This window comes from Bos taurus, chromosome 14, assembly GCF_002263795.3.
Source record: "Bos taurus isolate L1 Dominette 01449 registration number 42190680 breed Hereford chromosome 14, ARS-UCD2.0, whole genome shotgun sequence".
In the NCBI taxonomy this organism is placed as follows: Eukaryota; Metazoa; Chordata; class Mammalia; order Artiodactyla; family Bovidae; genus Bos; species Bos taurus.
Window position 1 is genome coordinate 71303026 of NC_037341.1, and position 14683 is coordinate 71317708.

The following is a 14683-nucleotide window of genomic DNA, read 5'->3' on the forward strand; positions in this document are numbered from 1 at the left end:
TGAGGATTATCAGGTAAATATCATTCAATCGTCAGACGCTGTGCAAAAGACAGCTAGTAACAATATTTCATTCCCATTTTGTGTGTGTGAAAGGTGTGAAAACTGGGAATCTGGACATATCGCCAAACCTTTCCTAATCAGTCTGTTAAAAGCTTGCATCTGCAAACAACATTGCTTTCCTAGACAGTTCATCCTTCCCTCCAGGGATGTCCCCCAAAGAGTTTGGATGGGGAATGTGTGTGTGTGAGAGAGGTGAGAAAAGTTCAATAATCAAAAGAACGTATTTCTGTGTTTTATATTTAAAAACAAGTGGCAGTCCTTATTTTCAATTTCTAGAGTCAGTTTGCTAGACAGGGGTGAGGGCTTGAGAATCCCTTTAAACGTTGAGGAAAGCCCACATCGCCCGCGCATTTCCGTCGGGGGGCTCTAGCAGAGGATAGACAGAGAGCCTGGCCAATCGGAGTGCAGGTTAGAGCTGTTCCCGCCCCCTTCCGTCGAGCCCGCCTCTTCCCCGTGCCGCCCTCTGGGAGTCCGGCAGGCTCGTCCCGCCCCCTCCCCTGAGTGACAGGACCGTGGACAGCAACATTTCCAGCCGGACACGTAGTTGGTCGGCCCTTGCGCTGGCTGAACTGAGGTGTGTGTGGTGTGTGTGTGTCAGGCAGGGGCGGCGAGGGGATTGGGGAGGCCCTGCCCGTGAAGCTCGGGGTCTGGGGGTGAAAGCGGTTCCTCACTGGGCCCTCAGCGCGTTTAGGGGACGCTCGGTCCACCCCTGGGAGCTGCACTTGGGAGTACTGGGCGGAGGTGGGCGCGCAGGGGTCTTTGGCAGTGGAGGACTCCAGAGCCCAGGAAACCCCGTAGGAACGGTGGTGCGTGAGGAGCCTTCCGGGCGCTTGGGGCGCTAGCGGTGGGGGTGGGGCGGCGGGCGCAGGGCTCGCGGGTGGGCGTGGCCGCCGCGGTTGCTAAGAAACGGCGGGCCCCGCCCTGCCAGCGTGTCTGGCCCTGGCCGTCCGGCCCTGCGAAGCGGGGCTCGGCCCGCCTCCCCGCGGCCTTCCCCTTGGGTTGGGGCTAGCCCCCCTTGTGCCCTCAGTGAACTCGCGTCCCCTGATTTCGCTGTCCTGCTCTCCGATGTAGTGGGTGCAGAGCTCCCACTCAGGCCTCCCTCTCCCATGTTACTCCTCTGCACACTTCGCTCCTCGCCTTCCAAAATGAACAAGGATCTGCAGATCAGAACACGTTCAGAGAAGGGTTTCAGGCAGCCTGAGGTGGCTTTATTTGCCAGGATGGTGGGGCGGGAATGAGCCTTTTCCTGGGGTTTGGTGAATGCTTGAAGCCACAAGGTAATGGTGTCCCTGTGGATGACTAGGACAAGGGAGATAGGAGATGTGATTTCTTCCACCTGGAAGTCTTTTTGATTGCTGCTGCTGTTTGAGTTCAAGGAGCTTCTCAGGAAGTTGAGGCAAGTCATTTTTGGACAGGTCCTATTAATGTATGATCTCCCTTTCAGACCCTCTTATGGAGAAGAGTGGTTGGTACTAAGTAACTGAAGCCCTCTTTGGCTTCAATGCCCCATTTCATGATTAACTGTGAGATAGTAACCATAGATAACCATTCAGATCTCTTCTTTGCCCCCATCGTCTGGCCTCAAATGATTCAGCAGAGCAAACAATCCACAGAGAAAACACAAAGAAACTAAAAGTCTGCTTTTACTTCCTTGTGCTAGGTTTACTGTGTAAATCCCCAAGAAGGAAGCTTGTAGTGCCTGTTACCACTAGGAAGATTGACCTAAAATCAGGAATCTAGCTGTTAGGAAATATTTGCCATTGGGCAGTAACCTTCATAACTTCTCTCATCTGGGAGGTGGAGATACTTATGTGCCCTTTGGTTATAAAACGTAAGGAGAGCTAATTGTAAACTGTTATTGATTACATGTTTAACCTTTTTTTTGGTCTATATGATCTCTGTTGTTGATTCAGTATTAGCTCTTCTTACGTAGTACCTGAAATGTCCTGCATACATTTTTTCCCCATTGATATCACTAGATTTTTTCAAGTATATGCATAGCCTGAAAAAATTGGGACAGATTACTTTCTAATTCAATGATGGATGACTTTTTTGGTGGTATATACCATTTTGAGAAGCCAAGAGAAACTACTGACTCTCCCCTTAGAAAAAGACACAATTCGAAACATAAGTGGATGTTGGATAAAGAACATCTGTTTTCGATCAGCTTCTTGAGAGTTAAGAAAATTACTCTCCCATCTTGCCTCACTCCAAAGTGACTTGAGTAATTTATATCCAAAAGTACTGGGAGGAGAGTTGGGTCTCTTCCATGTCTTCCACAATGCATCTTACTGTGGCTTACCTTAGTTTATGGTCTTCAATGAATCCTTTTTCTTCTTCTTTAACAAAAAAAAAGTTTACTTTTTTAGTATTTAACAAACATGAACTACCAATGATCAATAAATGATAGCTGACTGTTAAAACCATGTAAATTGAATTTTATTATAAATGCCATTTGATCATTCTTTCAAAGAATATTCTTATATTTAAGCAAATGAAAAGAGAAATTATTGTCAACTTGTTTGGGGAAATGGTAAATTGTATTTTTTAGACAAATATTAAATACACAAACTTTCTCTTTTATCAAAGTCCATTTTTGACAAATAAAAAAATTACTTTTAGTATATGCTACTGCTGCTGCTGCTGCTGCTAAGTCACTTCAGTTGTGTCTGACTCTGTGTGACCCCATAGACAGAAGCCCACCAGGCTCCCCCGTCCCTGGGATTCTCCAGGCAAGAACACTGGAGTGAGTTGCCATTTCCTTCTCCAATGCATGAAAGTGAAAAGTGAAAGTGAAGTTTTCCAGGCAAGAGTACTGGAGTGGGGTGCCATTGCCTTCTCCAATATGTTACTAGAATTCTTTAATTCAAATGAATGACCTTTATAACATAATTTCCCATGGCTAAAAAATACTGTATTTGACTCTGGTTTGGCTCTTTTCCAGATTTCTGTATTAAAATGGAAGGCAGTAAATAGAAATATTTTGTTTGCTAATATACCTTTATCTAACTTTATTAATAAAAGTGGGCATCAGTAGTAGATACTATCATTAGATAGGGAAAATGATGAAAAAGGAAAATATGTGTGTTTTGTAATAAACATGAGTATTGTTCTTTAGCACTTACAGTTATATTCAAACTGTTTAGTATTTGACTATTATGTTCTTAACTCATCATTTATAGTAGAAAAACTAGTATAAAGATAAATTGATTACAGAGACAGTTCTAATGGAATTAGAGTTTTAGGGGCTTAGTAAATAATAGCTATTGCATTTGTAAACAGACAGGTAGAGTTGGTAATATCCAGTTCATTACAACAGAGCTGACTGGATGCATTGCTTTCAGTGGGAGACCAAAACTGAGTACTAATACTTCCTTCCCCTTTCTAGCTCTACTTCCTGTCTCAGAACCTAGACTTTAGTCCAGTGAGAGAAAATTTCAGTTTAAGGAACAGATAGATACAGTTAGAATCGCTGGTCTATATGATCTAGGGCAGAGAGGGGAGAAAAAGAAGATAAACCTCTAGTGTGTACAGGTTTGTAATGGGTTATCTCTCCCCATTGAAATAGTATGGACCAGTGGATTTCAGCTTTGAATCAGATAACTTCCCTGTTGAGAAGCTGTGAATACAGAGTGGGATCTGAGGCCAGGGCTATTAATCTAGTCCTCTGGTTTTTCATCCTGGATAGTACCACTGGGCCATTTGAAGTATGTAGGGATGTTGTTAAATTATTGTTGTTGTTCAGTCACTAAGTCGTGTCTAACGCTTTGCAACCCTATGGATTGCTGCAAGCCAGGCTCCCCTGTCCTTCATTATCTCCTGGAGTTTGCTCAGACTATTAACAGGATATCCTTAAAAGCTACTGGCTTTTAGGACCTTGAAGTTTAAGGATGATGAATATTGTATAATTTAGAGGTCCACCAGCTCAGTAAAAAATTTCCTTCCTCTACTCCAATGCCAAAATCATCTCCAAACTATTCCAGTGGAGTTCCTCCATAAAGAAACATGAAACTGGAGCAAATTTCCCCCTAGCCTTTGTTCCTGTGTACCATATTTTTTCCTTATTTTTATTTGTTTTCTTTAAAATTTAAGTGTAGTAGTTTTATAATATTGTATCAGTTTTAGAAGCTACTGGGCTTCCGTGGTAGTTCAGCTGGTAAATAATCTGCCTGCAATGCAGGAGACCCCGGTTCTATTCCTGGTTCAGGAAGATCCCCTGGAGAAGGGCTAGGCTACCCACTCTAGTATTCTTGGGCTTCCCTGATAGCTCAGGCAATAAAGAATCTGCCTGCAATGCGGGAGACCTGGGTTTGATCCCTAGTTTGGGACAATTCTCTGGAGGAGGGCATGGCAACCCACTCCAGTATTCTTGCCTGGAGAATTCCACGGACAGAGGAGCCTGGTGGGCTACAGTCCGTGGGGTCACAAAGAATTGGACACGACTTAGTGGCTAAGCACACATACAACATAGTGATTCAGAGTTTTTGTAGATTATACCCCATTTAAATTTATTATAGAATATTAGGTAGATTTCCTATGCTCTATGACATATCCTTGTATTTATTTTATACATAGTAGTTCATGCCACTTAGTACCCTGCCCCTATCATACCCCTGCTCTCTTCCAATCTCCCCACTGATAACCAGTAATTTGTTCTATGTGAGTCTGTTTCTGATTTGTTATTTTCATTCATTTTATTTTTTAGATTCCACATATAAATGATAATATACAATATTTGTCTTATTTCCCTGAGAATAATACCTTCTAGGCCCATTTGTATTATTGCAAATGGAAAGATTTTATTCTTTTTATGGCTAAATAGTATTCTATTATATATATATATATATATGTGTGTGTGTGTGTGTGTGTGTGTGTATACTTGCACACCACATCTCTGCAGTCCCATGAGCTGTAGTCCCCCAGCCTGCTCTGTCCATGGAATTTTCCAGGCAAGGATACTGGAGCAGGTTGCCATTTCCTACTTCAGGGGATCTTTCGACCCAGGAGTCAAACCAATACCTCTTGCATCTCCTGCATTGGCAGGCAGATTCTGTCCCAAGTGCCACCTGGGAAGCTTTTATATTTACATACCACATCTTCTTTATCTATTCATCTGTTGAGTATGTACCATGTTTTTGATATCAATAGATTTGACTCTTAAGTGTGAAGGTCTTAAAAATACTTCTTAGAATATGGTTATTTTTTGGTATTCTCTCGGAATGACTAAAATTATATTAGTGGAAAATAGCAATATATATTTAATTATATTTGATATTCTTAAGACTAAATATATCCTTATTGAACATAAAAGAATCATAGATTCCTAAGAGCTAAGTTTTGGTCACACTTATTATGTACATTTAATCCTTTCTTATGTGGTTCAAGTGTTAAGTATCTTTGCAACAATAGAGTGAATAGGTATATATTTTCATGAAAAAGAAAAGACGGCTTCTTAGCTTCAGTTCAGCTCAGTTCAGTCGCTCAGTTGTGTCTGACTCTTTGCGACCCCATGAATCGCAGCACGCCAGGCTGTCCTGTCCATCACCAACTCCTGGAGTAAACTCAGACTCACGTCCATGGAGTCAGTGATGCCATCCAGCCATCTCATCCTCTGTTGTCCCCTTCACCTCCTGCCCCCAGTCCCTCCTAGCATCAGAGTCTTTTCCAATGAGTCAACCCTTCGCATGAGGTGGCCAAAGTACTGGAGTTTCAGCTTTAGCATCATTCCTTCCTAAGAAATCCCAGGGCTGATCTCCTTCAGAATGGACTGGTTGGATCTCCTTGCAGTCCAAGGGACTCTCTTCTTAGCTTACTTTTTACTAATTCCCTTGTAGCTCAGATAAAGAATCTGCCTGCAATGCAGGAGACCTGGGTTTGATTCCTGGTTTGGGGAGATCCACTGGAGAAGGAAATGGCAACCCACTCCAGTATTGTTGCCTGGAGAATCCCATGGACAGAGGAGCCTGGCAGGTCACAAGAGTGGGACATGACTTAGCGACTAGATCACCATAGCTTACTTTTTAGTTTTGCAGTGTTAAAAAGACAATGATAGATAAATCCTCTGTACTTAGTGGTTTAACAAACTCTGTTGTATTGAATCAGAAGGTGGATACAAGTCCTTAAATGAGAGGATCTTATCAGTTTCATGGTTTTCAAGCCATTAAACATGGAGAATGAAGCAGGAATAAAGTAGCTTAGTTCTTCTGTAATGGTATTTTACAGAACAAAGTTGCAAAAGCAGCAGACCAGTTAGACTGAACACCTTAAAATTTTGGCGAAGACGAAGATAGTTTAATCCCAAAGCATTTTTTACGTACTTTGAATTTTAAAACATTCAAATATATATCTGTATAAGAAATTATATGGATACCTGTGACAGATCCTAATTGTGGATTGCAGTTTATAACCTCTACCAGGTAGAAAGTGCACTGGATTGAAAGCTTCAGACCTGGCTTCTTGCAGTAGATATATCATTTGTTAGATTTTATAATGTCTTCAGGCATCAAGTTCCTTATTTGAGAATAGCAAGAGTTGAAGATTTTTACTGGTTTTCTACCATTTTTTTCTGAAGAATATGCTTGCATATTATGAAAATTCTCATTATTCACAGTGATTCACTATAGCACTGAATCTTTCTGGGCAGGGATATATTAGATTTTTTAAGGTATAATTTAAACAATAATCTTCCAGTTCCTGATTTCATTTTGTCTGTTTGTAGAGGTTTATTCTCTTCTTCTTTCTTCAATATTTCCCTCAACCTCCACACATGCACACATTTGGAAAACACTGGATTATGTAGAAATGATCTATATAGGCTCTTTCAATGCCAAATTTTTCTGGATAAATATAGCATTTGAAATGAATAAAGTGAAACAACAACAACAAAAAATCCCACAAAGCCAAGAAAAAGCAAATTGGCAGAATACTCAGGCATACCTGTGAAAATCTGAGAAGAATTTTAAGGTAAGGAAGAACACTTGATAGAATTCTTTGATATCTAACACATAGAGAGGAGAACTCTGTGTAAGAAGAGCCATGATTAAGTGACGGTGGAAAGAAGATAAGGTAGAACAAAAAGAGAGTGCAAAAACTGAAAAAATGTGAGAATTGTATTAGTTTTATATTCCTGATGTAACTAGCACAAATTCAGGATGTTATAATTCTGTACTTCACAAGTCTGATATAGCTTTTACTGAACTACAATCAGTGTATGGGCAGGAATTCTTTCTTTTCAGGGACCTCTGGGAGAGATGTTTCCTTGCCTTTTCCATCTTCTGGAGCTGCACACATTCATTGATTTATAAAGATGGTTCCTCCATCTTCAGAGCCAGCAACATTGCATCTCTCTGACTATTCTTCTGTAGTCAGATACACTTATGACCACAACTAGGATAACTTAAAACCTTTAGAGACTCAGTTGGATAGTCCAGGAGGTTATTCCTTGAATCACATCTGCAAAGTTCCTTTTGCAGTATAAGGGAACACATTCGCAAGTTCTAAAAATTAGAACTTGGGCATCTTTGAGGGGGAACATTATCCTGCCTACCACATAACATACTAAATAAGTCCACATTTGAGGCAGTAAAGAGTAGAACTGATGTTACTATAGAAAATTTAATGTGTGGAGAACAGACTTGAAAAGTTATCCTAGCTAAAATACTGAATGCATGAAAAGAAAACTGTGTTTGGAGAAAAAAGAATGAAGTCCATTATATGAATGCTTGGAATTTCTGATAATTGTTCCTAAAGAAGAGAACAGAACAATTCAGAAAAATGTAATAAAGAGACTGTTGTTGTTGTTGTTTTTCCGTTGCTAAATCACGTCTGACTCTTTGCGACCCCATGAACTGCAGCAGCCAGGTTTCCCTGTTCTTTGCTGTCTCCTGCAGTTTGCTTAAACTCATGTCCACTTAGTCAGTAATGCCATCCAATCATCTTATCATCTGTTGTCTCCTTCTCCTCTTGCCTTCAATCTTTCCCAGCATCAGGGTCTTTTCCAATAAGTCAGCTCTTCGCATCAGGTGGCCAAAGTATTGGAACTTTAGCATCAGTCCTTCCAATGAAAATTCAGGGTTGATTTCCTTTTGGATTGCCTAGTTTGATCTCCTTGCTGTCCAAGGGATTCACAAGAGGCTTATTCAGCACCAAAGTTTGAAAACATCAATTTTTCGGTGCTCAGCCTCCTTTATGGTCCAACTCTCACATCCATACATGACTACTAGAAAAACCGTAGCTTTGACTATATGGACCTTTGTTAACAAAGTGATGTCTCTGCTTTTTAATACATTCTCTAGGTTTGTCATAACTAGTCTTCCAAGGAGCAAGTGTCTTTAGTTTTGTGGCTGCAGTCACCATCCACATTGTTTTTGAATCTAAGTAAATAAAACTTTTCACTATTTCTGCTTTTTCCCCAACTATTTGCCATGAAGTGGTAGGACTGGATGCCATGATCTTTGTTTTTTGAATGTTGAGTTTTAAGCCAGCTTTTTCACTCTCCTCTTTGACTTTCATCAGAAAGCTCTTTAGTTTCTCTTTACTTTCTGCCATTAAAATGGTATCATCTGCATTTCTGAGGTCATTGATATTTCTCTCAGCAATCTTGATTCCAGCTTGTGCTTCATCCAGTCCAGCATTTGCATGATGTACTCTGCATATAAGTTGAATAAGCAGGGTGGCAGTATGCAGCTTTGATGTACTCTTTCCCAGTTTGTTTTTCCATGTCCAGTTCTAACTTTTGCTTCTTGTCTTGCATACAGGTTTCTCTGGAGGCAGGTAAGGTGGTCTGGTATTCCCATCTCATTAAGAATATTCCACTACTACTACTAAGTCACGTCAGTCGTGTCTGCCTCTGTGCGACCCCATAGACGGCAGCCTACCAGGCGCCCCTGTCCCTGGGATTCTCCAGGCAAGAACACTGGAGTGGGTTGCCATATCCTTCTCCAATGCATGAAAGTGAAAAGTGAAAGTGAAGTTGCTCAGTTGTGTCCGACTCTTAGTGACCCCATGGACTGCAGCCCACCAGGCTCCTCCATCCATGGGATTCTCCAGGCAAGAGTACTGGAGTGGGGTGCCATTGCCTTCTCCGAGAATATTATACAGTATGTTGTAATTCACACAGTCAAAAGTTTTTAACATTGTCAATGAAAAAGAAGTAGATGTTTTTCTGAAATTTCCTTGTTTTTTCTATGATCCAGCATATGTTGGCAATTTGATCTCTGGTTCCTCTTCCTTTTCTAAATCCAGCTTGTACATCTGTAAGTTCTTGGTTCATGAACTGCTGAAAATCATGAAGGATTTTGAGCATAATCTCAATGGTATGTGAAATGTGTGCAATTGTATAGTAATATGAACATTTTTGGCATTGCTTTTTTTGAGATTGGAATGAAAACTGACCTTTTCCAGTCCTGAGGCCACTGCTGAGTTTTCCAAATTTACTGGCATGACGAGTGCAGCATGTTAACGGCATCATCTTTTAGGATTTGAAATAGCTCAGCTGGAATTTCATCACCTCCATTAGCTTTGTTCATAGTAATACTTCTTAAGGCTCACTTGATTTCACACTCCAGGATGTCTAGCTCTAGGTGAGTGACCACACCATCGTGGTTATCTGATCATTAGGAGCTTTTTTGTACAGTTTTGTGTATTCTCGCCACCTTGTGTTAATCTCTTTTGTTTCTGTTAGGTCCTTGCCATTTTTGTCCCTTATTGTGCCCATCTTTGCATGAAATGTTCTCTTGGTATCTCCAATTTCCTTAAAGAAATCTCTAGTCTTTCCCATTCTATTGTTTTCCTCTATTTCTCTGCATTGTTCATTTAAGACTTTCTTATCTCTCTTTGCTGTTCTCTCGAACTCTCCATTCAGTTGGGTATATCTTTCCCTTTCTCCTTTGCCTTTTACTTCTCCTCTTAGCTACTTGTAAGCCCTCCTCAGAGAACCACTTTGCCTTCTTGCATTTCTTTTTCTTGGGGATGGTTTTAGTATCCCCTTCCTGTACAGTGTTACGAATCCCTGTCCATATTTCTTCAGGTACTCTGTCTACCAGATCTAGTTCCTTGAATCTATTCATAAAAGTTTTGGTATATTCATAAGAGTTTTGATTTAGGTCATACCTTAACAACTTGGAGCCTGAATTTTCAATAAACAGAAATAGCAGGAAAAAAATTTTCGGAGCTAAAAAAGATCAATAGACACAGAAAGGATATTTCTTATATAAGTATGACAACTCAGATACACAATGTCAACAGTTTTTCAACTCATAATGATGAAGGAAAAAAATCCTTCCTATATATAGAAGGAGAGAGGAGAAGATAGGGCATTATTATCAGGAAACCAAACTTAATATGGTTGCAGATTTTTTTTCTGTAGTTTTAAATACTAGATGACAACAGATAAATATTTTTAGAGTTAAAATTCCATGCAATTTGTTTTGTTCACACACAGCAACAGAAAACCATTCTTAAATATATAAAACCTCTAAACTACATACTTTTTACTTCTGGAGGAAAAAAGATAATAATAAGATGATACAATATAAATGCAAAAGCAATGGTATATTAAAAATCAAAACATATAGGTTTCTAGGATATAGAGTGGCTTTAAATAATTAAGTCTAATTAAAAATTTAAGTAAAAACTGCATGAGAAGATATATAATGTAAAATTTATTCAGTAACAATAATCTAGATTTAATAAAGCATGTGATGTTTTGATTTATTTACGCCAGAGATGAAACCTGGTAATTTAAGATATGAATAAATTAAAAAATACATCCAGCAAATTGTGACCCAGGCCCACCCACATCTGGCTTGTTTTTATAGAACCCAGGAACCAAAAATATTTTTTGTGTTTTAAATGGTTGAGAAAAAATTGAAACAATAATTTTTGCAAGGTGAAAGAATATGAATTTCTAATCTTATTGATTATAAATAAAGTTTTATTGAAACACAGTTACACTCATTTGTTTACATATTGTCTATAGCTGCTTTTGCATTAAAACAGCAGTTTTGAGTAATTGCAACAGTGATGTAAATGCGGTGCTCTCCTTGCTTTGCATTGCTCCTCAGGGCACTACAAATCACACTGACAAAATTGAGTTATAATTTGACTTTGCCTCTTCACCTGAAGAGCCCAAAGTATTTTTGATCTGACCTTTTACAGAGAAACTTTGCAACTCCTAATCTAAAGTATGTGTGTGAACTTTGGTGTATAAGACTGAGACTTTGATTTCAGTCCACGGTACCCAAATTTACTCAGCTATTGCCCTTCAATATGCTACTTACCGTAGCATCTCTTTGGTCTTATATGGACTGAGGTTAAAACCAAGTATATATTATTCTGTATATTTAATAATCTAGATTTTCTTTTTTTCATTCCATGCTTTAAATGAAACAAAATTCATGTAAAGATTTCGAATATCACTTCCAAAGACAAAAGTCAGTTAATACTGCTGTAAGAAGAAAAAATGAATGCTTTACTATGGTATGCCAAAATCGTACGTGCTTTTAGAGGTAAGCACATACCACATTTAATAAGTTGGTTGTGTGTCAATCATTTAATCAGCCTATATTTGTGGCAAGCACAGGTGAATTATTTCAGAGGAAGTGGCATTGAAACGCAGTTTTGAAGGGTGCCTGCAAATTCAAGGTGAATGAGGCTGGCGCTAAGGTAACATGGAGAATAAGATGTGTAAAGCCACTAGACTGTCAGTAGGGTCGTGTGACTGGAAAATGAAAGAAATTCTGTAGCTGGAACAGAATTTGGAAAAATAGTGGCTGGAGTTGAGACAATAAAGACCTGCTAGCCCAGGCTAAGAAGCCTAGTATGTCATGGAAAACGGTCTTCATCTTGTGGGCAAACAAAGATCCATTTCAGACGTTTGAACTATAGAGACACATGATCAGATTAGTATTAATAATATTTAGATATTGGTTCTTAAATTTTTCAAATGTAGCCCTCCCTAAAATTCTCCAATGTTATGACTTGTAGTTTCATGCGGCGTAAGTTGCCTTGAGATATACCCATTTATATTCTATTTATAAGAGTTCTTCCTTGAGGGAGATATACAAACAATCCCCCAATGTCTTTTCTCCATTTTACAGATGTAAAATCTATATCTCAGATAAATGATCTGAACACAGCTCTTCCTTGTAAAGGAAAGTGAGTGAGTTCTTTGATTAGATAGATTTGAATTCAGTTTTCTACCTTTTCCCTGTTAACTGTGCATGCTTGAAAAACTCACTTAATAATTAGAAAACCTAGTTTTCCCAGTTGGGTTTTATTGTATTTATCCCACAGGAATATGAGAATTTCTGATAATGTATGTGACATGCTTAACACAACAAATGGAAACTGTTGATATTTTTATTATTACTAATATTAATCATCATCATTATAAGGGTTCAACACCCATTATTCACATTTTCAAAATCCCAAGTTTTGAAAAATGTTTCCCAAGATTTTCACAAATTCATTTGATGCAAACCAGCCTTGAAGTGACAGGGGACAGCTTATATACTTATTTTTTTAGTCAGTGTCAATATTGATAAGATTTTGCTGTGAAGTATTGCTATGCTGCCCCCATACATGTTATATAATTATAGTAGCTATGAGACATAGTTACTTTCTGTAGTCTCCAAGACACATCTGGCCCAAGCATTTTAGATAAACCACACATCTATATTATGATTCCTTTAATAACAGCTTTGAGACATAATTCACAGTCATAAAATTTATGATTTTAAAGTGTATCATTCAGTGGTCTTAGCATATTCATTCATTCAGAGTGAGGTGTGTGATCATCACTATCTAATTTTAGAATATATTTATCACCTCAAAAAGTACCCTTTATTAGTCATTCCCTATTTCTTCTGCTCTCACCCTCAATCATGAAAAGTGAAAGTGAAAGTCGCTCAGTCATGTTTGACTCTTTGTGACCCCATGGACTGTATAGTCTATGGAATTCTCCAGGTCAGAATACTGGAGTGGGTAGCTGTTCCCTTCTCCAGGGTATCTTCCCAACCCAGGGGTTGAACTCAGGTCTAATGCATTGCAGGCAGATTCTTTACCAGCTGAGTCACCAGGGAAGCCCCAAAATACATGAGTGGGTAGCCTATCCCTTCTCCAGAGGATCTTCCCTATCCAGGAATTGAACTGGGGTCTCCTGCATTGTAGGCAGATTCTTTACCAGCTGAGCTGCCAGCCTAAGTAACCATTTATCAATCTATTTTCTGTTCCTATGCTGCTGCTGCTGCTAAGTCACTTCAGTCGTGTCCGACTCTGTGTGACCCCATAGACGGAAGCCCACCAGGCTCCCCCGTCCCTGGGATTCTCCAGGCAAGAACACTGAAGTGGGTTGCCATTTCCTTCTCCAGTGCGTGAAAGTGAAAAGTGAAAGGGAAGTTGCTCAGTCGTGTCTGACTCCTTGTGACCCCATGGACCGCAGCCCACCAGGCTCCTCCGTCCATGGGATTTTCCAGGCAAGAGTACTGGAGTGGGGTGCCATCGCCTTCTCCGATAGATTTTCTCATTCTGAATATTATATATAAAGAGAATAAACAGGAATGATGCATTAATTGGACTTTTTGTAAATGACTTCTTTCGCTTAGCATAAAGTTTTCAAAGTTCATCCATGTTGTACCATGTATCAATATTTCATTACTTCTTTTTATGTTGAATTAATATTGAATTGTATGGTTATACCACATTTTGTTTACCTATTCATCATGGATTGTTTTCACTTTCTGGCTATAGGGATAATGCTTCTATTTACATTTGTGTACACATTTTTATGTGACTATATTTTCATTTCTGTCACATGTATACCTGGAAATGGAATTTCTAGGTCACATGGCCTTTCTGTTTAGACTCTGAGGAGCTGCCAAACTGCTTTCCAAAGTGGCTGCACCATTTTGCTTTCCTACCAGCAATATGTGAAGGTTCTAGTTTGTTCACATCCACATCAATACTCCTTATTGTCTGTCTTTTGGTATAGCTATCCTTCTTGTTGTTATTCAGTCTATACGTCGTGTTTGACTCTTTGCAGTTCTATGAATTGCAGCATGCCAGGCTTCCCTGTCCTTCACTCTCTCCCAGAGTTTGCTCAAATACATCTGTTGAGTCAATGATGCCAATCCAACCATCTCATCCTCTGTCGCCCCCTTCTCCTACCCTCAGTCTTTTATGGCATCAGGGTCTTTTCCAATGAGTTAGTTCTTTGCATCAAGTGACCGAAGTATTGGAGCTTGAGCTTCAGTAGCAGTCCTTCCAGTGAATAGTCAGGACTGATTTCCTTTAGGATTGACTGGTTTGATCTATTTGCTGTCCAAGGGACTCTCAAGAGTCTTCTCCAGCACAATACTGGAAAAACTATAGCCTTGACTACACGAAACTTTGTCAGCAAAGTAATGTCTCTACTTTTTAATATGCTGTCTAGGTTTGTCATTGCTTTTCTTCCAAGGATCAAGTGTCTTTTAATTACGTGATGGCGGTTACTGTCCACAGTGATTTTGGAGCCCAAGAAAATAAAATCTGTCACTATTTCTACTTTTTTCCCCACCTATTTGCCATGAAGTCATGGAACCACATGCCATGGTCTTCATTTTTTGAATGTTGAGTTCTAAGCCAG

At 39.5% G+C, this 14683-nt stretch overlaps 1 protein-coding gene across 7 annotated transcripts in view; it reads left to right on the forward strand.

Annotated features, from left to right (window-relative positions):
* The first annotated feature begins 542 nt into the window (after positions 1–542).
* The window catches only part of TRIQK (triple QxxK/R motif containing), a 166045-nt gene continuing 151904 nt past the window's right edge, over positions 543–14683 (forward strand). For 3 of the 7 annotated variants that reach the window (XM_059874499.1, XM_059874497.1, XM_059874498.1), the window contains exons 1-3: positions 548–634; positions 9436–9641; positions 11465–11567. In XM_059874499.1, coding sequence (XP_059730482.1) covers positions 11522–11567 — 46 coding nt within the window. In that variant the 5' untranslated portion in view covers positions 548–634; positions 9436–9641; positions 11465–11521. Of the gene's footprint in view, positions 635–9435; positions 9642–11464; positions 11568–14683 lie in introns of all 7 variants that reach the window. The other 4 variants (NM_001435310.1, NM_001435311.1, XM_025001882.2 and 1 more) reach the window with 3 other exon arrangements.